General features: G+C 36.2%; 2 protein-coding genes across 5 annotated transcripts in view; both read right to left on the bottom strand.

The window, feature by feature from the left end:
- The window catches only part of LOC106960559 (protein turtle homolog A-like), a 59,116-nt gene extending 46,282 nt beyond the window's left edge, over positions 1-12,834 (bottom strand). For all 3 annotated transcript variants that reach the window (XM_015053699.1, XM_015053700.1, XM_015053701.1), the window contains exons 1-3: positions 12,381-12,834; positions 2,431-2,525; positions 2,133-2,333 (exon numbers count right to left, since the gene is read on the bottom strand). In XM_015053699.1, coding sequence (XP_014909185.1) covers positions 2,133-2,333; positions 2,431-2,491 — 262 coding nt within the window. In that variant the 5' untranslated portion in view covers positions 2,492-2,525; positions 12,381-12,834. The remainder of the gene's footprint in view (positions 1-2,132; positions 2,334-2,430; positions 2,526-12,380) is intronic.
- Positions 12,835-14,002: 1,168 nt separating this feature from the next.
- LOC106960557 (transmembrane protein 230-like) lies at positions 14,003-24,093 on the bottom strand. Of its 2 annotated transcripts, none has more exons than XM_015053697.1 (4): positions 23,999-24,093; positions 17,729-17,843; positions 16,825-16,947; positions 14,003-14,659 (listed from the first exon to the last, which is right to left on the bottom strand). In XM_015053697.1, exons 2-4 carry the CDS (start codon positions 17,807-17,809, stop codon positions 14,519-14,521), a joined length of 345 nt encoding a protein of 114 aa, XP_014909183.1. In that variant the 5' UTR covers positions 17,810-17,843; positions 23,999-24,093; the 3' UTR covers positions 14,003-14,518. The 2 variants fall into 2 exon arrangements, with proteins under 2 accessions (XP_014909183.1, XP_014909182.1); XM_015053696.1 differs by lacking the exon at positions 23,999-24,093 and adding an exon at positions 19,716-19,865.
- Positions 24,094-25,165: the final 1,072 nt, after the last annotated feature.

Raw genomic sequence — 25,165 nt, 5'->3', positions numbered from 1 at the left:
ATTTGCACTAGAAACTAGACCAAAAATACTTGGTAAGATTTGTGTTTTTGTAGGATATCCAAAACAAAAACCCTGCACAAGTTCAGAGTGAAAATCTCCACAGGAATCTCCAAGGCGCAAAAAACTGGACCTGAACAAAAGCGAAGTTCTGAGCCACCCAGACAAGCTCTCTCTTTGTCCACATTTGTCCCGTTGTTTGTGACTTTAAAGCCAAACAAAGGCAGCCCTCGCCCATTGAGGCTCTTTTTTCACCTCCGACTGTCTTTGTTCACCGTGCCGCGGCTTCGATCGTGAACAATAAGCGGTGATGCAATGCCAGAGTTTGTTTGAAAGGCCACCAAGGTGTGGCGCAGAATGAAATCCGAGAACAAGAGTCTCGTTTCGTTTTTGACTCCAGCCAGACGCGCACTCACTTCACCGCCTTTATTGCCTTTAATGAGAGAACATTTTCACAGACAAACATAATAATGCTGGCAGGAATAATTATATTTCAAGCATGGTGCTAAGTGCAGACATCAGCGTGCTGGCAAACAGAAAAACTTTCCTCAGGGAACCGAAGGTTTTTCTGTACAAGGGTTTATGGCCGCTTTTACAGTCGTGCATAAATTTCAGTTTCTAAAACTGCCTATGGAGATTACAAAAACCATTCTTCAAATTTCAAAACATGTCCACAGGTTGTTTTTAAAGGGCAGTCAATTGCAATACAGTTTAAAACCCTCCAACTAAGCCACACTTCCTCAAACAGGTGCATCTCTAAAAGTTAGAATATCACACAAAAGTTTAATTTAATTCCATAATTCTATGCATTATATGGCTGACAAATCTTAAGATTTATTTCTGAATTGTTTGCATAAAGTACAAAGTCTCCATCTGGTTGGTAAAGAGTCACCCTGTTATATTAAAGCAGAATGTAAATATCTGAGAAGTAAATAAAAAATGTTCTAAAAGCTAAAATGTTCATATTGACGTTTATTAGGAAATTATTAATTAATTAATTTTCTAAAAACAAAAAAAACAACCATTAGCACACAGGGAACTAACCCGTAAATAAATAGAGGTCCACCGTAAGGTGCTAGCATTACAGATAGCTACATGCTAGTGCTACCAGTTAGCAACTAATATGGACCCGTTGCAACGTGACGATGGCTACCATTGGTTTTAACTTTAGTTAAGTTGTAAACATGACGCACTAAATCTTAAATGAATGATATGTAAAAGAAAAAGGAACGCAGTGCTTTGCTACCAATTGTCAAGTAGGCTAGTTATGCTAGCTTGACTATGACAAATGTGACATGAAGAGGAGTGGTGTAATTCTGTATGTTTCATTTCAGTTGAAATTAAAAAAAGGCAACTTAAACACCAACTCTGACAGATCATCAGGTATTTAAATTAGCTAATCAACCACCGCTGTGTTAGCTTAGCTAATAGCAGCGGAAGCTAATCTACCACAGCGATCACTTATTGATAATCGCAAAATAAACATCAAGCCTAAACACATAAACTGTAACTGACTGAATGCTCTGTTCTTTGTGGGAAATGTTTGAGTATTTTTTTAAAATGTTGAATCCTGAAACAAAGTTGTTGTCAGTTGCTATGGCAATGAGTCTGTGTGTAGTATAGCAAACAGAGAGAGAGAAAACAGGGGTTTTCAGTTATTCTTTAATGGTTTTTCTGCATTACTTTTCCCTTTGCTGTGGCACACTGCATTAAATGAATAATCCCTACATCTCTAGGTTTCATTTAGTTGTTCTACTAGCGTAGCTTTGGACGGCATGTGAAAGAATCGTCTTTTCACCCTCCAACATCAAGCGCATGCACAAAATTACCCGATGTAAACAATAACATACCAACTTTAACACTACAGCTAATGCTAGCAGCTAACAACAGTGCAGTAGTAAGTTTTATCTAACATGCTAGCACCAAGCAACTGTTAGCATGTTGCAACACTATATTAAACTTGTTGGTTCTGAACTTTTCTCTTCTCTACCACATTAAACCTCGTCTCTCATGCAGGATTGCCGTTTCTTCAGCCCAAGATGAGGTTCAGATGTTCAGTCTGAAAACTTTATCAGCAGTTTTCTAATATTCGTTATGCGTCTATTGTCCAAATTACTTTAATAAGTGCCACTCACCTTCAAAATGTGGATGGACTCGGGGTGTGTAGGATCCAAATTTCATCAGGACAGGAATGTCTACGCCTTGCCGCACCCATTCCACCACATGTTGGGTTGCAGATGACCCAGACTGCCGCCCTGCTGGTGGAAAACTGCACTCCAGATCCACCGAGCCTCCAACCTTTCCACGGACCTCTGACTTCCCACCATCAGTGGTCACTAAAATGTTTATAAGCAGCAAAATGAGAGGCCAGTTTGGGACACTCAGGTATTATATCTACAATATTTCCACTGGAATCAATAAAGAGATACTTACAAAAGTGGCAAATGAGTACAACTGCAGCGAAAGTCTGCCAGTGTGATCTTCCTGACCCCATATCTGTCAGTCAAACAACCTGCAGCATGTTCAGCCTGTTGGCAAAAGACACACAATTGTCACATTCCCATTACTTCCTTGGCTGCACATAAGATGACAGCCATCTGTGACAGCGTTCCAACCTAAGAAGACTCTAACCGAGCTGTCAGTTCTGTCATCGTTTTACAGGAAGGGGAGAGAAGAGAACTCTGGGTTTTTCTATAGTTTTCCAATAACTGGAACTCATCCCATATCATTACACAAATGGGAACAGCAGCTTCTGCAGCCAGAGAGCCTGGCCTGACTCTCCTTTTTATACACCCTAATGGTATAAATGCCAAATAAATCTCTGGAGTCACGTGTTTTCTTTAAAGGTCTTTGGCTGAAGGCTTTGCAGTCAAGGACAACCGTATCAATAAAGTCCAACAAACGGTTCAGCTTTGCTTCAATGTTTGAGATGAATTTTTAATTTAAAACATTCTTTCATTCCGTCTAGATTGGGACACACCAAAGCTTTGCACACATTTGTCACACACCCTGAATATTTGTGATGTTGTTAGAAAAATAAAAGCTGCAGCTGTTCCCACTATGAAAGGTCCAACCACCAGCTGTTTCAGCTCCTACTGCAAAGTTAGAAGCTGATGTTGGTTTTCAGGCTCCTGCACTGCAATAACACTCAATTTTACCAAGTATTTTTGGTCTGGTGAAAATCTTAGTTGTGTCTATTTAACAGGCAAACTAAATGTTTTCAACAAAGTACTGGTGTTGAATTGGTATCAACAATACCAGCTTCAATTTTACTCAATATTGGATCAGAATGGAAATTTAGAAAAATAATAAGTCTGATTTTCGAATAAAACAAAAAGGACAGTGTTTGTCTTTTTTGTGCAAAAAAAACAAAAAACAAAGAAAAACTGAACAAAAAGGACAGTTCTTGGGTGGGTTGATCATCATTAATTAGAATTTATTATAATAACGACAGAAATACCCAAGATAAGAAATTCATCATGATAAATGTTCACCCCGTTGGGTAAGAGGAACTGAACTAGAGTAAGACTTGAACCAGGCAGGTCAATTTAAGGTGTCAAATTCAGCGTTTTGTTTGTTTTTAGTTTAGGACAGCATCTTAAAATCAGTCGCCATAAACATGCGTTAAAGTCAGATAAATGTGAACGATCAGCTTGTCACATTCTCAATGATTTCTCCACCTCCTGACTGTGAGCAGTCACAGTCCACGGCCCCGGCAGCGGCCGTGCAGATCCCATTTTCTGTCGCCACTCCCACTCTCACTCCAGTTTTTATGGCCGTCTTCATCTTTAGGGCCGGGGCAAAGTCTGAACCGGTGCAAAACAATTACGGCGGCTGTCAACAGTCTCCGTGCTCCGTTCAACCCGCGCCCATGCCTCAGCAAACGGCGTACGAGACTTTCCCCAGAATTAATGTGAAAGTTAAAACTCAATCTGCAGCCGCTCTGTTCATCACCGTCAGCTGGAGCGTAAACACACCAATCCACAGTCCTTCACCTGCATGACTTCTCGCCGCGTCACAGAAAAACTTTATGCTGAACAAACTGCATTTGATTTAAAGTGGACAAAGGCAGCCAAGGATAAGCCGCAACGTTACGCTTCTGCAAAGAAGGAGAAATAAAAACTGCAACTCCAAGCCTGGCAGTCCATCACTTGGTGTCTTTCTTCAGCTTGGAGCGTTCGACAATAAGTCAGTAATTAATTTCAAACCAAAACTTTTACACGGTAAACTAGTTCCAACAGTTATTCGTTTATTCCTGTTAATTTTCACAAATGCAGCTTACAGCTTCTGAAAACCCAAAATTCAATTTCTCTGAATTTTTTTATTTTAAATAGGAGTAATAAAAATGGATAATAGAGTGTTGCAATGGAAAGTTGAGTGGAAGGAAAAAGGTAGGGTCATGTTTGAGGACTCCAGGAAGCCGGAGTACCCAGAGAGTGCGCCATTGATTCTGCAAGCTAACAATGCTAACAACGGCTAGTAGTATTGAAAGTAACATTAGTTGGTTTTAATGTACCAAACATCAAGTTTTCTGGCTTTTTATGTTATTTTATCAACATCTGCAACTATTTGGATGGAGTTTTTGTTGGAGTTTAAGGTAAAAAAAAAAAAAAAAGCCCAAAATACTACACATAAAAATAAATATATATTTTATTAATTCTTTGTTGGGTACTTGTTGCTTTTAACATACTTTATAAATAAGGCTTTATTAAGATCTTCATTTGATCCTTTTGCAGATTTTTTTTTTGCCCCACCACAGCTTTTTCTTCCACTCAACTTTCCACAAATACGCCTGGACGCATCACTCTGAAAAGCCAGCTTCAACAAAGACTAAAAGATGTGTCATGAAGCTACAGTTTGCTTTTTTTAAATACACAGCTGCACATAAAAGTTGTAAGGACGCATCAGAAAAAGAAGAAGAAAACACAACTGACAGCTCCAGATAAATAAATCGGTTTCTCGCAGCTTTATTGGTCAGAACTGTGCGTCTGTGGCAAAACAAAAAGCAATAAAAAAATAAAGAAGATACGAGGGACAGACAGAGAGGCAAACACAGCGAGAGGAAAGATAAGAGGCACAAAAAATCTCATTAAGCTGCAGGACATTTTCCGTCATTAAATCAGAACTAAAAACTGTGAGAGCTGCCAAACAAACGCACGGCCGCTTTGTTTGGACGCCATGGAGACTCGGAGCGTCTCCCTCAGACGCATTCTGCCTCCGTCTCGACACCGACAGCACAGCTGCGGAGCCGGCACGCGCTTTAAAGGTATAATGAATGAGCAGGTAGCTCCCAAAGCAAAGCAGCTTGTCTCTCGCTGATTTATCACCTGACTGAAATAGAAATGTCAGTGACAGGCATGCTGTTCGGATTCTGCTGCGGCCTTCTCCATCTGCGTAAGGAGACAGGCTGAATAATCAGGACTGAAGCTCAGATTCATCAGGGAAACAAATGTTTTCCCATCAGATTGAGTTCCCCCTGCAGGAAAAAGTTCTTCCAGCTCTTTTTACGCCATGCCAGATTATCGATTCTTACTCAGACGGTGGCTTTAAGGAAAACGAAGCACTAAACTTTTCCTCAGAGGATGTGGAGCATTTCTATCTGCCAGGAACAGGATTGGACATTAACCTCTAGACAGAAGCAGAAAACACTTGGAAAAGGGTAAAAAGACGCACAACTCGGGTGAAACCAAGAGAAATAACCAAGATCAAAAGTTTGAAATATGGAGTTAAATAACAGCAGAATCAACTTTGACCTTTCATCTAAAGGATCTAAACTCTGCTTCACACTATAAAAACTTAATACAGTAACTAGTTATTAAACATAAACATTATATTTTGCAAAAATTATTAAAATCATTAAGGGTACCAGGGTTTTTTTCCTGTGTTCTCCCACTGAATCTGCTAAATTATATTCTTTGCTCATTTCAAAACTTGAACTTAGACTGGAAGTGAATTAAATAAGCACCTGTCAGACAACACAAAGGAGGCTTAAAACAGCTATCCCTTCATTAAAATCATTAAGTAAATATCATGCCCGGATCTTAAAAAATGTTACAAACAAATGAGAAACAAAATCACTAAGACATATTGACCTGGAAAAAGTCACAAATCCATTTCAGAAAACCACAATCAGATACTATCCACAGTAGTGACCTTCAAAAGAGGTCAGTCTACCAAAATTACTCCAAATACCAGACTAACATTTCACTAATTCAGATATTTATGATTAAACATTAAAGAGACTTCCAATGCAAAAAACTCCTGCGACTAAAAAGAACCTGAAGGCCAATCTGACGATTACTTAAAAACCAAAAAAGGGAAATTTTGTTGATTGGCTATGCATGTCATCATTCTCCCGACTCCACCTCTGATTGGCCGATCAGGCCCCTCTGACGCCTCCTCTCCTGATCGCATTGTCAAATTTTAATTATAAAATGTGTTTCTATAAATTAAACGGTAAACTGCTTTTAAATTTTCTTTCCAGATATTTATTGTCACTTTATCTTTTTATTCATTCATGTTGCACATAATTTTGAATCTATATTAAAAAATATTTTATTAATACCAAAGGAAAATTTACTGGTTAAAATTTAATTTTTAACTTAATTTCATGTAATGTCTACAAGTCTTAAATTTAAGCATTTAAAAACAACTGGGCCAGATAAAACCATTATCAGGAAAGCAAAGGGACTGAGGGTGAAACTGGTGTTAATGTCTTTTTTTAGATTTGTTTCTTTAGCTTAATTAAATCAATGGTGGATAGATTGTACTTTCACTGATTAATTAAATTAAACATTCAACATCTGTTCAACATTAAAGCTGAAATGTAAGAAAAGAAAATCTGAGTTTGAGAATTTGATTCATTACTCCAGAGAATCAGCAGATGTAAAAACCTCTTTTTATTTTTCTAAGATGTGGAAATCAGCAGCAACGCAGAAGCTGAGTTAATAGAGTTGCTAATTTGTTAGGCAGGAGATTTCACTTCATAAATGTTAATGGTGCCGACACAATTCTGTTAAAAAAAAGGATTGAAAAGCACCAAGCGCAAAGTACGGCTGTGGCTTTTAAGGATTATCGTCTTTAACCCAAATACTCCACCAGATAAGCCAGAAAAGGCACTGAAGCTATGGCCGTTTGTCATTTTGGGAGCTGATTTCGTGATCACTAAATGCCCCAAATGCAAACCTGCCATTAGCAAATTCTCTCTTTTTAGCGAGAGAAAGAAAAGATGAAAGATTTGCTTCATTACTCGATTGGATTTTATTTCCTACTCTGCTTTTCTGATTACCTGGAATGATAAGAAAGGTGGAGAAAAATTATCTTCTAGTTTAATTTGTTTCGGACACACTCCATGAAAATTAAACGACAAATAGGAAGATTTTCTGCAAATAATTTGGAGATACATTCTACAAAAAAATACAAAGAAAAATGTGAACAGCTGAAGAAAGTTGCCTGATGACATTGAAACGTAGAGCTGCTTTTCATCAGCGTAGTTTTGGTAACTAATCTTACTTTTTCTTCTTATAACCTGAAATGGCGAGAGCAAGTTGGAGGGGTCCAAGGATTAAACCTTGGGGCACTCCAAGTTCTCTTTACAAATTAACTTGCATCTAATAAACCATTTATGCGAAGTTCAATTTAAAACAAATTTTCCACAAATAGTTTATTAGATAGATGCCAGATAATTTGTAAAGACAACGGTTTAATCCTAGGACTCCTAGGATTTGCTCTCGCTATATAAGCGAGAGCAAATCTCTCTATATTAGCAAGAGCAAATTGGAGGGGTCCTAAAACGTGTGCAAATAAAACTTTGCACAAGGTTTAAAATGTTCCTTTAAGGAATTTTCCTTCCTTAAATTAAGGAAATCTTAATCAATGTAGTTGTTGAGGCGTGCAACAAAAAGTTTAAGGGAATGCAAGGCTAATTTTTACCAATTTCAAACCAAAGTGCAGCAAAGAATGTGCATTTTCAGATTGAAAAGCTGTTTTTAGGAGAGAACTTAATGACAAGGTAAAAAGAAAAGTGACTTTTCAGTATTTGACCTTGCCTGCCAGTCACGAATCTGAAGAACCAACAGCGCCCAACATCAAAACGTTAACACATGCTTTTCATATGAAAGGCCAAACACTCAAAAATGTCAAAAATATACATTTTTAAATTTGGCCTGAAATTCCTCCCTCATCTTTTATAGCTTCCTATTCCAGCTTGTATTTAAAGTTTCATGTCATTCTTTGCCAAACTCACCATCACTGGAACGTTTGAGGCTGTAAAATGTCATGTTGGAACATCTACTGTCAGCCATCTCTCTCAAGAAAGAAATAAAAAATAAAATGCTCTTCATTGGCATTCACCCTGCTCCAACTCGGTTCGTCTTTGTTACCGTGATAAGAGTTTTCCCCCTGGAGCTTACTTTATTCAGCCTGGCCCCTGTTAATCTACATCTTATTTTTTTTTCCCCATCGTTGCACATGTGTCAGAAAGGCTGGTTTTTATAAATCCAAACACGCTCCTTCCATCACAATGGGTACTCTCCGTCTGGCTCGGTTTGATGTGCACTTAGGGGGAAAATAGGACCGGCGAAATAAAGAGGGTTCCACTTTAGTGGCCATACAAACGCTTGGAGTGCAAATATTTGGCATCTCTTCTGGGAATCAAGGTGAATGCCACAATGTCTTGTTGACCCCATAGATGGAGTGACTGTAAAGCCCTGGCTTACAAAGTAAAGAGCAGCAATATGGAGGTCAAACCAATGTCACAAAGTCAGTCTGTAACTTCACAGTGGCCACGAATTGCCTCTTTTTCTGTTGCAATAAGGGTGCAATCACACCAACCCCGTCTGGTCGGCTACTTTAATCAGAGTCTAGTTGTTTTGCTAAGAAAGTCTGGTTCGTTTGGGGAGGTGTGAACACATAATCGAACTCAAAACAGCAAACTTTGGTCCACTTAAAAACCTCGGTTTGTTGAAGTGAACTCTGGCGCTGTTAGAATGCGTATGTGAAGCAGGAAGTGGACTGCAGCACAGGGCATTCTGGGTAAATACAACCAAAACAAATGTGCGCTAGCAAACTACGCTAGCAGGAGAAATGGCTCGTGATCTTTTACCAAAGATGAAAGACAAATCCTACAAAACCTGACGCTACTCCATTTTTTTCCCATTTACAGTGTTTTCTTTATCAACCTTTAATAAACCTTAAAACAAAAATCAATCTGAAAGCTAGTCATAGTGTCCTTATCCACAGTGAAACGAGTCGAGAACCAACATCAACTGAAAGGCCAATCAGACAAGAAGACGGCTTAAAGAAGCAGACAACAGATTTCAATTTGCAACCTTCGTCTGGGGCGAGCGACATGGACTTACAGTTTTATTACAATATGTTCGTGACTATATATTACATCTTTTTAGATAACTGTGTGGCTGTGACTAAAATACTGCTCTTGGGAAAACATCTCCCATTAGTAAGATGCTTCTTTAGAACATTAGTTACATTAAAAACTTATTTGTATCATCAAGCTGCACACAGTAACTGCTTGTAGTCATATTTGTTGATATTTATTGATGCTTTATTTGAACAAACAGTGAAGAAAATAGTCAAATTAACAGTCCAGATAATATGGATAGTTTTGGGGGCATTTACACTGCAAAAATTACAAAATATCAAAGCATTTCTGACTAGTTTCTAGTTCAAATATCTTAGTACACTTGAAATAAGACAAAAATAACTTACAATCTTACACAAGCAAGAAACAGAAGCTTGTTTTGAGCCAAAAGTTCTAGTTCTATTGGTAGAATATTCCACTGCGCCGTTGCCTAGCAACCCCAGACAAGCCCAGACCGTTACCTAGCAACCCAGTTCTAGTTCAATTGGCAGATTATTTCACTTATAACAAAATTTTCTCATAAGTGAAATAATCTGCCAAAGGAATAAGTACTTTTTCATCAGTATTAAGGAATTATTTACTTAAAACAAGCTGAAGTTACTTGTAAGTTAGTTTTGTCTTATTTCAATTGTAATAAGACAAAATTAGAAAGTAGACAAAAATACTTGGTAAGATTTTGTGTTTTTGCAGTGTAAATATTAACTGAAATTCATCATGGCAACTATAAGTCAAAATTCTTATAAGTAGCATATCACGATAAATGATAAATCATAAATGCCCCTCCCTATGCCTGATGAAGCTAAAATCAATGATTTTGGCCTTAATGATTGTTTTTATGACAAACAAATTTGCTTTTTGCCATTTGTATTGCGCAGACAACAACAGTATCTCATCATTTGAATAAAATAATTGTCTTTCTGTTGATCTGCATTGCAAAACTCACCTCAGAACTGATTCAAGGCAAAGTTGTTGCATGAAATATTAAGAGATTATTACAATTAGGATTTTAATATTTCAGCCAAAGGGTGTTTGAGAAGAAACCCAAAAATTAATTGGTTTTAATTTAAAGTCAGAGCCGCCTTCTTTAGATCCTGAGAACTGAAAAATGAAACTGCTCAAGGCCACAAGCTCATCTCTGCAAAGCTTTGCTAATGCCTAAAACTACATTTTTTCTGTATAAATAATATTTGAACAGCCATGTTTTATAGCCCAAGAAGCAAGGTGAGGCTTTTATAAAATCCTTAATTCCAGTTTCTCAAGGTTTTAAAAGAGCTCCTGTCAATATTTTGACACCAGCAGCTAATGGGCTGATGTGACCTTTGTTATATTGGTGATTTAATTCCACTTCAGTCTCCTTTCGTTGTCAAAATGAAGTGTTTATGGTACTGCTGCAGATCAAGAGGCACCATACGGGCTCTTCTCCTTCTCAGGTTAATTAATTTCCACTGAGTTCGTTTTTCTGATGACGTAAACTTGGTGAGAGGGAAAAATTATCCATTAAACCGGGAGCCCAGCTGGTGCGTCAAGAGGCTCGATAAAAACCGACAAGAGGGTTTCTGAAATCATTAAACGGGGCTCATCTGGGGACTTTATGGATATTTTTGCCAATTAACACTGGAAAATGAAGATAAATGAAGATAGACTAAACACTACAGACAAATACATATTAATGCAAACATTTTTTTTATTTGGGAAGCAAAAATCTCCCAAAAGCACCTTTTGTTTATATGCATTTACTTTGAAAGTTTGCTACCTAAAAAACTTTTATATTGAACAATTTATAGTTCAGTTTATCAGAAAGTCCAAATAACACATCATAAAGGTTTCAGCCCCTGATAAAACCATAGTTAAACACTGTAAAATATATGTCTAGGTAGTTAAATGATAGTAATTAAATGTAGTGTTTTCCAGGCACGTCACAGATTGTTTGTGTTAAATTACATATTTTTGTCCATCTGATATTATTTTAAAAATATTTAATTAAATGGGCTGATGGATGCTTATTACTTAATTTAAAAAAAATATATGCAAGTAGAGTTAATTAGCCTAGCTCTGATACAAAGCATTATTGTTATAAAATGCTGACTTTTCCTTTATATTTAATTATTGTCTTATGACATCCCACGAATTAAAATGAATGCTCTATACCACTTAAACTTTTCAAATAAAAGTTTCACTGACAATGTCATTTGGTAAAGTGGAGTTAAAGTCATTTTGTTAGCAGACAACATTCAGACAGATGTCAAAATGAAATACTGTACCAATAAATGGGGTAGGCATTTATCGCGTCGCTTATAATTTATCGTGATAAATTTCGCCCACCCATGCCATTAAACAATCGAATAATATCAAGCTAGCATCTAGCTAATGTCCGCCCAACTTTCGGACGAATTTATTCGGACAAATAAATATGATTAAATACATTTTAGTGACATATCACACTTATTTATGCCGTTCTAAAGAAGCCAATTACAAATTAGTATACATTTTTAAGAGCAGTATTTATGTTCGTGAGGTACGATTGTTGTCATGCATTCACTATTTTTTTTAATTCAAAAAGACATGGTGTCGTTTATCTTTTATCACAACAGTACCACAAAATATCGCGATAAAACGTCCACATCGCCCACCCGTACCATTAAACAATCGAAGAATATCAAGCTAACGTCTAGCTAACGTCCGAACGTTCGCCCAACGTTAAATGCTAGCTAGTTCGACATTTCTTTGTAACCATTTGGAAAGAGTTGATATTATGTTCCAGCTTATCAGTAATCAGGCACCTTATCTTGCCTTTATGAGTTCAAAGTGCTAACCAAGTTAGTAAAGGAGAAAAAAACAGGAGGTTTGTGTATTTAAACCAAGAATATCAATATAAAAGTCTCTTCTAACATTATAACCCATAGAAAGTTAATTAGTTTAGTTTAAATAGTCTACATGCCACACACAGCTCAATAGGGTTAAATTATCAACATTGAAACACTTTTGATCGTGTTTTTAACCTTACCTGTGGTTCGCTGGTGGATTCCCTTTAAAAATAAATCCTCTACACGTTCCCTCCAGTCCAACTGAAGCGACAGTTTGAAACCGAGTAGAATGGAGGTTTTGTTCCTTTAAGCGACAAAAACCACCAGGATCCCCAGGTGTAACACGAACCTTTTCTTGTGCGTCTTTAAGAGCCCACCGGGCAACAGGTGTTCGTTTCACGTACAGGTGACGCCTCTCCTCTTACCTCTCCGTCCCTCCCACCGCTGCTGCTGCTTCCTTGTTCAGCCCAACTCATCATCATCATCATCATCGTGACCAGAGAGCACATCCCAACTCTGGAAGCTCCTGAATTTTAAATCCAGGGTTTGTTTGTTAAAGCTGACACGTTTTCCATTTCCAATCCCCTGATGACGTCCGTCTCAGCTGCAGCCACCAGAGGGCGCCCTTTACCTGCGGGAGGCCAAACTGTTGGGCTTCCGTTAAAAATCATGAAGAAAAATGTCACAAATATCAGCAGTTTTTCTAAAACACGTTTCTTTTCATATTGAGAAACTATTCACACATTTTGAGAAAACTGTGCGGGAAAATTCAAACAATTTTTCCCCATTTTGTCACAAAATTAAACTTTCTTTCGCTTGTTTGTTAAATCTAAAAAAAAAAAAAATGCAAACAATATTCCGAGATTTAGCAAACTCAAATAATTCTGGTTATCTTAGCTGGCATAAAAAGTTTAAAAAATGAGTCTGACTTCATGTCAGTGAGAAAAACAATGTTTTGTCTATTTTTAGTGTGAAATTAACTATAAAGTGAATGAAAAATAATACTTCAACATATTTTTAATCAAGTTAAAGTAAAAAGTAGCTCCAGATAATTAAGAATGAAAAAGCTTTTGTTAAAAAGGTGACAAAAACATTAACGGATCAGAACATCTGATATAAAATTATGCAATCGGACACAAGAAAGAAAGTTTTTCTACATTTTCTACCTTAATTAATCTATCTTAATTAAATACCAATTTAATTAACTTGGTATTTAATTAAAATACCAACATCCATTTGTATTTTAAAGATTAAAATAAAATGTTACATACATTTTGCATTATAAATAACTCCAAATTAAGTTAATAGAAAAAAACCCTGACAAATTACTTTTCAACATAATTTAACATCATGTTAGTAATATTAGGACAGAATATATATTTTACATAAGGGAATATAATATTAGCAATGCTAATATCAAGTAAAGCAGTGTACTATGTGGCCATTGTATAGACATATAAAAAAAAGAGGAAATTTCTGATATTCTGAGAATAATTTCAAACTTTTTTGGAAAAAAATCAAGAAAATTTTCAGAATTTGAAAAGCCAAAAAGGAAATAATTTTTTTAATTAACCTCAGAAATGTTCTAGGAAAAAAAAAAACTCCAAAATTCCCAAAATTTTTTTCTCAAATATTTCTGAAATTAATCTTAAAATTTTTTTCTAGCAAATTGTCCAATTTTCAAACTTGATTTTTCTAGAACATCTCAGATCTTTTTGGTAGAAATGTACTCCCGTTTCCTCCTCATGCTATTGCAGCTTTGATTAAAACCTTAAATAAACCACATTTGTTAACATTTTTGACAAGTTCAAAATACGTAACATTTAATAAACACCCCAACATTTTATTTTCTGCTTCATTGCAGCAACGTCAAAACATTCTTTATTGTCGCTCCAGCATAACAAAAGGAAACACTGCTTTTAAACGTTCTAAACACAGAGCAAGAGTACAAACACTTTAAAAAATATACCTAGACCATAAAAAATCTACTTTGGATTATAATGCAAACACTCCGTCCCAGAAAAACCAGTAAGGATGCGAGTATGGAGCTGCAGCCACCTTGGAGCGACGGTAAATAAGAAACACATTATGATTTCTGTGTCGCGTTTTTGCAGGCCAGCTTCCTCTGCTGCTAATAAAGCAGCTGGAGTCTCTGAGGTCGGTCGTGCTTCGGCGTGGAGGCTAATAAAGCGAAGAAGAAACAAGAGCAAACAGAGCAAAGAAGAAACATCTCACAGTTATACATTTCTGCAACATTTCAGCAAAGCTCCATCATGTCGGCCTCCACCGCTCCGTTCGTTCTGCTACATTCGATTCAGAGAGGAAACATTCGCTCGGGTCAGTCGCCAAAGTCCGGGATGTCATCGTAGGAGTAACCGCGGTAACCCTTGGCGGCGTAGTAGGCGATCCTGAGGTGGTAAAAGCCGGGCAGGAAGACCAGGAGGCCTATGACGATGACGGGGATGGTGCGGTCAGGATTCTGGGAGCAAAACAAAAAAAATAAACAAACATCAAACAGTGAGGGTGAAAATGAAAAAGCAAGGGAGGTAAACGTGAATCAGAAGCACAGCAGGAGGCTTTGCTTTTATGTAAACCATGAGTCAGTCAGGGTGCAGCGCTGGACTCCACCACCAGATGGCAGCATCATGCACCGAGTCAGTGCAGGTCGGCGTGCTTGCTGGTTTCCAGAGCTGCACTGCAGCATCACTGCAGCATCAAGGCTTTAAAACAATCTGCTTTTCTGTGTTGGTGCAGAACTAAAGCCGCACTGCAGAAATTTAACTCCACATCTTTAATGTTTCTGACTAAAAACAAAGAAATTGACCTCGTTTGGTAGATAAACTCTTTCCTGGCTGTTCAAAAACGGCAATTGAGATTAATAAAATAAAAAGATAAAACCAAACTCATTCATCAATCAGCTCTGACAACTTTTCACCAAACAGAACTGCTGCATAACTAACTGTAATCCTGTAGTCTGATGCAGGTGGATTAACTTCCTTTACTCGCTTTTTTAAAGAAATTAAAACTTGGAGCAAGTTAGTGAGTCAGCTAGTGAATTAGCAAATAACCAAGTTACTGAGTGAGTGAGTGAGTGAGTGAGTGAGTGAGTGAGTGAGAGCATTAGTATGTTAGTAGTGAGTGAATTAGCAAGCTACCAAGTTACTTAGTGAGTGTGAGCGAGTAAATATGAGTGAAGGTGTTGGTGAGTTAGTAACTTAGTGAGTCTGCGAGTGATGAGTTAGTGAACAACTGAATGAGTTACAGAGTGAGAGAGTGAATGGGAGTTAGAAGAGTTAGTAGCTGAGCGAGTCAGTAATTGAGTGAGTTACAGAGTGAGAAAATAAATGAGTGACTTACTGAGTATAAGTAAATGAGTTAGTGAGTTTGTGAACAACTGAATGAGTTAGTGACTGACTTACTATGTGAGTGAGTGAGTGAGTGAGTGAGTGAGTGAGTGAGTGAGTGAGTGAGTGAGTGAGTGAGTGAGTGAGTGAGTGAGTGAGTGAGGCAAAAAGCTGAAGGAGCAACTTATGTCTAATTTAAATATTAGTCAAATCCTGAAATATAAATGTATTTCTGTCATTTTTGTTACAATCAGTGAAGCTTTTCTTTGTCCAGTCTGAGGTTTGGTTGTTTTAGCTGCAGCTTTGAAGTGTCTATTTTCAGCGTTTGTCCAAAACGGAGGCAGACGTCACTGGTGGCAGTCATCTTGACGGCTCTAATTATCAGACTGGAAGCAGCCATGTTTCCTGCAGGTGAGGCGGCTGCAGCATCCTCAGGTTTCACAGCTCACCGGGTCGAGTAATGGGACCAAGTCAGCAGGTGCTGCTCCACTTGGGCTTTTCCTGCTACGATACGGTAAAAATATCTGTAGCACCAAGTGGCATAAATTATAAAAACAGTTCATGTGTAGCTTAGGCTGCCTGACTTGCTACTTTATTTAGTCCACAAAGCTGTTTAAATAAAATACTCTTTACTTTCACTAGATGGTCACAATCCAATAAAGATTCATATAAAATGTAAAATATTTCAATAATTTCTTAATCTGATAATAGATATGTTAAGGATTGTCATATTTTAATATCATTAAGGGCGTATTTTTATTATTTCACTCTTCTTTGTTGTATTGAGGGCCACAAGGGCAACAATTCAATAAATAATGTGTTAAATATTTACGTATTTAAACCTGAATTTATTATACTGCAAAATTAAATAAAAATGTTTTAAAATAAAATTTTGTTATTTAATATTCCTCCTTGCTACAAGCAGCAACCTGCACAGATCACTGGACTGTAATGATAAAAAATACAATTATTTGGTTTTCTGTAAAATCTATATACATTTCATGAACTATTTTTACATTTAACTATTTGATTATTGTATTTAATAATTTTTTAAGACATCTAATATGTTTTATTTAATGAGTACATGTAATTATAATTTTATTTAAATAATTTCTGAAGGTCTTTTGTGGTTCTTCTTTGTACTATAGTTGCTTTAGTAAACATTTTTGACCATTTTTAGGCATAAAAATGCTACAAAACTAAACTGAACCAGAGCTAAAAATGCATAATTTCCTAACTTTAAATGTGAAAAACTTCAATTTCTTGAGCAGAATCTCTGAAGAAGAAACTTCAAACTCACCTCGACGTTGATGATCCCGGCCAGAAACAGGGCTCCCAAAATGATCAGCAGGGAGCCAATCAGGAACAAGATTACTGCCACGCCAATCGCCTTGTAAGGGATCTTTGGTGGACTCTTCTTGAACTAGTAACACAGCAAATTTTATTATGCAGTAAAACAAGAAAGATTTCCAATCATCATAATTTGGAACCAATTCAATTAAACATTTTACACTTAAAGTTGATATCCAACATCAATATCTGTATTTGTTCTGATTCTGTGCTTTGTTATTTATTTTACATTGTATTTATAATTTATAATTACACTTTCTGAACCATTTAATACAAGTTTGTTGAAATTTATTTTAGGAATGCACCGATACCAATATTTTGGCCAATACCAATATTTGATATTAATATTGCTTTTATTACACATACCCATTATTTATCGATATATTTATCGTTTTGACATCTTCGGGGAAAAACAGCAACAAGATGGAAATGAATCTCAGTTTTATTTTGTGAGCCGATACCGATATGCTAAAAAATGACTAATATCAGCCAATATCGATGTTAGTGCCGATATATCGGGTATCAACTTATTGATTTTGTCACATTCAGTTTTTTATTATTTATTTTCACTGGCTGTTATACTCCTAATTGCACTGACTGAATAAATTAAAGTTGCTTTTAGACATTTGACCAAATTAGTGAAGTTATCAAATAAATTTGTAATTCAATACATTTAAGTAAAGAAAAAAGAGACGTTTTAAGTCAATTAAAGGCTGTTTTTCTGTGTCTGTTTGGTATCAGACGACACTAATCCTCAGATATCGGTATCAGAAGGGAAATAAGTGGATCAGTGCTAATTCTAACTGCATAATCAATCAATACAAATATTAAAAACGTAACGATGAGGCGCTGACCTGCAGGTCGATGTAGCCATCGTCATCAGCTGCCAGTCGGGAATACTTGACCTTGTTGTTGGATAATCCAGCTGTCAACATGTTGCTTCCAGCTGCTGTTAGCGTAGCATAACAGCTGTTTGGGGAGAGAATCGCAGGCTGGTAGTCCGAATCATTTACAGCTTTCAATATGAGTTCTGATTAATCCAAACAAACAGAAAACTGGCAAGTGAACAAGGTCGATATAAAGTCTGGAAAAGTTTAGTAGTAGTTTAGTAACATTCCAGGTGTGGATAAATCAGGAAGTAGATCTGTATTTAAAAGGTTTATCTCCCATTGCTTAATGGTTGCATTCCACCATCCACCTCATTAAAGTTTAACTTTTAAAACTTTAATTTTTTAAACCAGAAAAAATTTAACGGAGAACTCCAGAAATTTGAGTGAAAAAAAGGTGCAAACTCTTAGTAAACAAAGCTTTAACATGAACGTAGCAATCGATTTACAAGGGAGGTTTTTACAGATTTTCCTTTTCAATGTTTTAAACTTTTTTATTATGAAATTCAGTTAACAATAATTCCTTATCTAAATAGTCATTTACTGCTTTCCATATTTATTTAGGTTCTCAGGAAAACAAGACAATGACAACTAAAACATTCATCTAAACTCTAAATATGAACAGATCGAAAGTTTTTTTTTTTTCAGATTAAAAATAACCTTATTGAAACACGTTTCTATAAAAACCTAATTTTCTATTGAAGTAAAAAGAAAAAGGAAGAGAATCTGGAACAAGCTCTGGGTTCCCAAAAACTTGAAAAGGTGAATAATGCGTTTGGATTTTAATAGTTTGTAAAGTGTTTACCCTAATAAACATATTTAAACCAAGTTGGAGACGCTAAGTTAACTCATTGCTAATTGTTTTGTAAATATGCACCTTGTTAGGGTGGTTTACACAATTGTAGAAATTATTTCACAAAATTCAAGCTTTTCACTTCCAAAAATAACTGGATAGAAGAGGAAGTGTGGAAACATTAATAGTTTAATCTTTTTGGCAAATATAAAAACTTCTAGAAGCCGTTTAAATAAAATGAAAGACTGTTTACTTTCACTAGACAAACTATTCACACTTTTCAAGGCTGCAAAGGAAACTGCAGTTAAAGAAGTGCCATAATAAAACTTTCTGAAGCTGTTGAGCTTAAATCCTTGAAAAACACTTTGCTAAAAAAGAAAAAAAAAACCAGACATGAGCAACATATTAAATGTTAAAAAAAAACATCCTGGAAAAGGCCAGGATGTAAGCAGGAGAGAAAAAGTAACCCTCCTAGGTGTCTACAGAAATATCTAGGACTCCATTTATTCGTCTGAATGGAGGAGCAGGGATCTAGTTTATACCTAATGGATTGAAAATATTCTCAACTTGTGTTTGCATGTTGTCAAAGTTACATCTTTGTGAGTTTTAATGCCAAAAACGGAGTTGTTCATTCTTTTCTAACTTACTAAGACCACTAATAAGGGGATTAGCTGCCTTGTGTCTTTTGTGATGTCATCGTTAAAGCCTGTTGTTGTGAAGTTAGTTTATTTCTTGCTCAAATAATTACAATAAAACTAGCAGGAAAACTGAATAAGGCAGGTTTGACAGGTAGGAGCTGAAGCTAAAGTAAATGTTATTGGTTATATTAATAAATCTGAGTAGCAGCTTTAAATTGCAACTCGTCTGAAAAGGACGTATTAGTATAAGATGAGATTTTTAATACAAGTTTAATCAGTCGTTAAACTGAGGATATTTTTAAAGGCGTCCGGGTCTCCTAATACTAAATTGGGAGCATTTTTAAAACGCTTAGCTAATTTATGAAGGGATATTCGCTCAATTAAAAGGCTCTTGGTTGAGTTTAGCGTTTTAGCTGCCTAATTAGCTCAAGCATTAGCCTCCAACAAGTTATGCTGGGAGAAAAAAACGAAGTACAAAAATAGACGAACACGGCTCCTCTAGTTCCGCCGCTGACTCTCTTACCTTTACATGAGGCAGAACAAACCCAATTAGCCTCACTCTGTTGATAAGTTCTGTCCCATCCACTGTGTTTCCATTGAGGGAAAAACTTCCTTGTTTTTACTTCACGGCGCATGCGCACACGCAAATCCCGTCTGTTTCTTGCCTGGTCGCGGTTACGTCGAGCCGTGATTTAAAGAGGAAGAAATCAATTAAAGTAATCTGTAATTAATTTCTAGATAGATAATTATCATCATTACAGTGTTGTTGTAAATAAAACGCAATTTTTGAGATTTATTTTTGAATAAATGTCTTTTAAGGTTAAATATTGCCACTACATAAACTATACACGTGGATGAACAGCTGAATATAAATACCGTAAAGTACGGTAAAGTGTACCGTAATGTACGGTCCTGTAAATTGTACCGTTATTACCGTTATTTTCGAGTTTTGTAAGTTTTCTGAGGTTCAAAAGTCTAAAATTGTAAACTTTTGCAACTAAGAAAATTCCACGTTTTTTGAGTTAAATCTCAAAATTTCTGAGATTTTTCTAGCAAATGTTTTAACTTTTGAAACCCATAAATGTCTTTGTATTTTCTGAAAAATGTCTCAGATATTTTTTGCAGAAATTAAGTCATTTTTTTAGTACACTTGTTGCCATAGATTTACCTCAAAATAGTGAGAAAAATATTTTATATTAGCTTATGGTGTTAGCAATATTAGCTTCTTTAACTAGCATTTCTGACTGGCTTTTGGACTTTGAATGGGGACATGTTGACTTAGTTGAGTTGGATGTTATTTTCTGAATATAAACATTACTAAAACAGGAATATTTAAGTGTCATTTAATGTCAGACGAAGGTAGTAAATTTACTTATCTGCTGACGGATGAATATATGGAAAAATGATAGTTCATTTAGCTTAAAGCGTTGTTTACTGAGACACTTCTATTGCATCCTTGAAAACAACATGCTGACTTTTGTTCCATGAACAAGCCTCCCAATCCGACTGCAGGGAACAATCTAAAATTTACCGTCTGCCTCTGCACATGGCAGGAAACCAAGGACGTCCCATAACAACGAACAGCACTCAGACACAAACTCCTTACCGTCATAAATAAGGCGACACAGTTAAAGCAGCAACACTTTAATCATTGTGAGAACCACAAACAGAAAAAAAAAATAAAATAATGTTAAAAGCTTTGACCATCACTACTGCAGGAATGAAGAAAGTTGCAGACTCCAAACTGCATGTCAGCAACATCCTTTGTTTCTATAGTAAATCAGACTCATCTGCACAGCTGAGGATTTATGAGACATGATAGTCTATGTTTAGTAATCCTATTACTGAATTACGAGCTGATAGCTGTTATTTAATATCCCAGCTGTTACAATTAATAAAACAGATGTAATTAAATGAACTGAACCTCTTAAAGGGGCAGTATTATGTGTTCTCCAGACACAAAGTTCCATTTTATAGCACAATTAAGTGACTAAGTTACCTTCAGTTGTTATAAAAATGCTATGTATAAAATTTAACTTAAAAGAAAATTTACCTTGTAAATTAACGCCTTGAAATTGGGCCTCTGTCTCTGTAAGAAGCTCCTGCTCTTCCTGAAACTCTGCCTCTTTTAACATCATTTTTACCAGCGTTTCACAGAGAAGTAGCTCATTAAATGAACTCAGCAGTTCCACCAGGTGTTTGCTAATTGCTGCTGGCTAGTTTGAAGGAGATGAGTTTGGACGTTATGGCTTAGAAACTGCATCTCTGAGGAGGAGCTGCGTCTCGAAGGCGGAGCTAGGTCCAACCAGGCGTTTTGTACAGCTGAATGGTTGCCATGCAGATTAAATGAGTTCTCAAACAAGCATGAAAGAATCAAAGCAATTCTCCAGTTTTTTTTTTTTTTTTACATTATGATATGATGCAAAGCTCAAAGAAGTAAACTGTACATAATACTGCCCCATTAAGGCATCAATATATGATTTCACGGTAACAGATTCTGGTTTCTGCTCCCTAAAAAGTGGCTGCTGGAATCAAATCCCTGCATTTCTTCCAAGCCGCATTTGCTTTTATGGGAAATATCAAATGGCTAACAAGGTCCTATTCTCACCACTGACAAAACCTGAGCTCCTGCTGCTGTGACGGTTAAAAATAAAAACCTCTGTGAGGCAGAAAGGCTCCTCTCGCTGTGGGAGGGCTGGCAGGAAACTCGGCTCACCTCGGAGAGCCGGACTGCTGAGTTCCCAACAGTTTTTCATTTATCTGAGTGTCTCTTGGTCTCATTTTAGATGTCAGAGATCATGTTAGAGCCTTGTAACCCAATATGAAGTAAAACAAACACTTCTATGAGAGGTCTGCAGGATTTCTGCGTCCAGGAAATGAGATTTGACCTAAACTGGATGAACTCATCTGGACGAATGGGAGGAAACATGATGAAATGACAACTCCAAAAATCTGCCATTTACAGATGAGTGGTAAAGAATAAAGAAGCCAAATGAGGCCAAAACTGATTGTTTTAGACATACAAAACACCTCAGGGAGACAAAACACAATATTCCCAAAAATAAACACCATCTTCCTTTTCATCAGCAAAAACTAAACTGTTTGGATTAGATTGGAAGAAAAATGGAGGTAATTAAACTATGGTTAAATTATTTTATTTTCATAAATACACAGTAAAAGTCTTGAGTCAACCCTAATTTCTTGAGATTTTAAAACTGGTTTTCCAAACTTTCTGAATATTCTATTTTGTCTTGTTGCTTTTTCACTCATTTCAACCATTTTCTGTGTTGAACAACAAACATTTCGGCAGCCTGTCTTTAAAACTGAAGTGTTTCCATGTAAAAAGATAAGTGAAAATTACAAATCTGAAACCTTAATATTTACTCCATGCAAACAGATTAGTTTAATACTTTAATGTTTTGCAGTGTAAGATGAGAAAGAATGGCTCTGGCTTGCTAGCATGAACATAATCCCTCTGTTTGCAGAGTTTAATACAGTCCTGAGGAGGCTGGAGATAAATCCCAGCCATTAGCGTCTGGCTTTAAGCATCGTTTCCACTTCATTTCCTTCTCACTTACTTCTGTTTTTAGCAAACCCCAGAGTCTTTACACGTTAATGAAACCAAAGGGCTGATTTCAAATCCTGTTTGGCTCATCTCTAAATGCATTTGTTGAATAATTGGGTACATAGTACGCTTTAATTCAGCAGGTTAAATAATACTGTAGATGCCCCCTCACGTCTCTCCAGAGACGTTTCCATCTCAGGGAATTAAATTAGGATCGACATAATCTCTCTGGAACACATTTAGCCGTGTCTCTGCAGGGAGGAAAACACCGAAGCGCCGCGCAGGTCGGCTTGAACGTCCAGGAGAATTTCTGTGATTTTATGATGGAAGGCATTTTGAATTGTTGCTGAAGTCTGCTGGACAAATAAGCTCGATTGATTATTTTATATTAAAAATGTGTAAAATGGCTCCCCAACCCATATTTTACTATTTTCTTTTTTATTTGTCCCCGTTTTTCTTTTTCCTTCCATTTTCCCTTTTTTCTTTTTACTTCTTTTTCCCCATTTTCCTTTTCTGCCTTTTTTCCTTCTCTTGTCTTCTCTTCCTTCGGTTTTTCCATTTTCCCCATTTTCTCCTTTTCATTTTTCCCTTATTTCTTTTTCCTTCCATTTTCCCTCATTTTTTCCAGTTTTATTCCTTTTTTCCTCTTCCTACTATTTCAATTTTTTCTTTTTCCTAAATAATTATTTATTTATTAAGTATGTCCCGATTATGTATTTAATAGTGTCTTGTTAAATTATTATACAAATAAATATTTTGCTAAAAAAATTTTTTCCTTCTTTTCCCCCCATTTTCTTCCTTCTTTTTTCCTCTTTCTTTTCTGTCAGATTAGAACAGATTGTTTGGATTGTTTGTTTGGTTGCACGATAAAGCAGAAAATAATTTCATTTGCAATATTGGTAATTAAGTTCTTTAACTTAGAAATGAAAGTTCAAAAGTTTACAACCTTCACATGAGTTAAATTAATGCTGACAATAATTTAAACACTGAAAAACACAAACTTGCATTCTGTGTAAATAAATAAAAGTTAAATTTAAAAGATAAAAAAGTGCATTTTTATCATTGGATAAGCACACTGATGTACACCAGAGGAAATATTGAAAGGCTGTGGGGAAACCGAGTTTATCTGATTTCTGCGGGGAATAAATTCTTGTTAAAGTCGGTCTGAGTTTCACAGAAGATTTATTTTGTATTTCCAGGCTTTCAGATTCGCTCACGGTGAGCTGCAGAGAAATACCGACCTGGTTTTGCTCAATAATAGTTGATGTTCTTCAGGATTCCTCTCATCAAGCAGAGTTCAATATTTTCTTCTGAGCTCTGAAACAGAAAACCTTCCCTGAAAAATACAGGAATAAAAAACTTTTTAGGGGACTCATGCCTATGGACATTTTTACATTAAAAACAGCACTGTAAATGTAGATAGTTACAGAGGAAGCCAGAGATGGTCACAAGTGAAATTTAAAGTTTCTAGAGAGTGGCACAGTTTTCCCCTCCACTAAACTTTCCATCAATACATCTGAATATAACACAAACTACCTAGCCTCTTTAGCATCTGCCTCTGGTGTCTTATTTTCTTAAACTGTAAGACGAGTATTGTCTGATGGACAAAATACCTTTTTTTATTGGTTTTAATATTCTAATTTCTACAGAGTGGCACCGTTTTTCCTTCCACTAAACTTTCCCTTAATATCTTTGCAGTCAGCTTCCTTAGTAATAAATTTTTTTGGTTTACCCTGTATCCTGGATAACTGCTAAGTCTTCAGTCTTTCCCATCATAATTGTAAATTTTCAGAGAAATTAAATGTTCTTGTTTGTGCACATTTTTCTTCCTTCCACTCAACTTTCCATTAATGTGCTGAGCTTTTATGGCTTCCTCTCTTTTTGGAAGGTGTCTATAACTTTCAGCTTTCTCCATGATCTTAAAAATGCATTAAAAATCCTCTTTGTTTCTCTTATGCAACATCCACATTTCACTTTAAGTACAATGAGTTTAACCTCGTGGATAAATAACCGGCAGCATTGGAGGCTGGTATTTATTTTTTCTAGTATCTGGATGCAGATAAAATAAATTCTGCTCTGCTGAAGGTTGACTTGTTTGCCATGGGAGCATGACTAAACCTGACTGCTTCAAAATGCACCAGCATCATGAAATAAATGCAGGAGCGGATGGCAGACGCCTCAAACATTTACATAGTTTTACAGAAAAAAACAGAAACATTGGCAGAATATGCAAAGAGTCGCATAATTAACATATAATTAACATATTCTTACTCAAGTAAAAGTAAAAAAGTGACTGATCGTTTAATATTTCAAAATTACTCCATCAGACGGATCAAAATATAAAGTTAAGTGGAAATTTTGGTATTGTAAGGACAAAAATTACAATAACTAATTAAAAAAATAACAAA

This window comes from Poecilia latipinna, unplaced genomic scaffold (assembly GCF_001443285.1).
Source record: "Poecilia latipinna isolate Pla-1442-1.1 unplaced genomic scaffold, P_latipinna-1.0 Scaffold1195, whole genome shotgun sequence".
Classification (NCBI taxonomy): domain Eukaryota; kingdom Metazoa; phylum Chordata; class Actinopteri; order Cyprinodontiformes; family Poeciliidae; genus Poecilia; species Poecilia latipinna.
The sequence above is the reverse complement of the archived record's forward strand: the minus strand, read 5'-3'. Positions and strand labels throughout refer to the sequence as shown.

Bases quoted from the DNA above. Each gene is read 5' to 3' on its own strand.
- LOC106960557 (XM_015053697.1), bottom strand. From the start codon at position 17,809: ATGTTGACAGCTGGATTATCCAACAACAAGGTCAAGTATTCCCGACTG. The intron at 16,948-17,728 runs GTCAGCGCCTCA...CTGTGTTACTAG, and splicing joins ATGGCTACATCGACCTGCAG to TTCAAGAAGAGTCCACCAAA. The intron at 14,660-16,824 runs GTGAGTTTGAAG...TTTTGCTCCCAG, and splicing joins CCGGGATCATCAACGTCGAG to AATCCTGACCGCACCATCCC.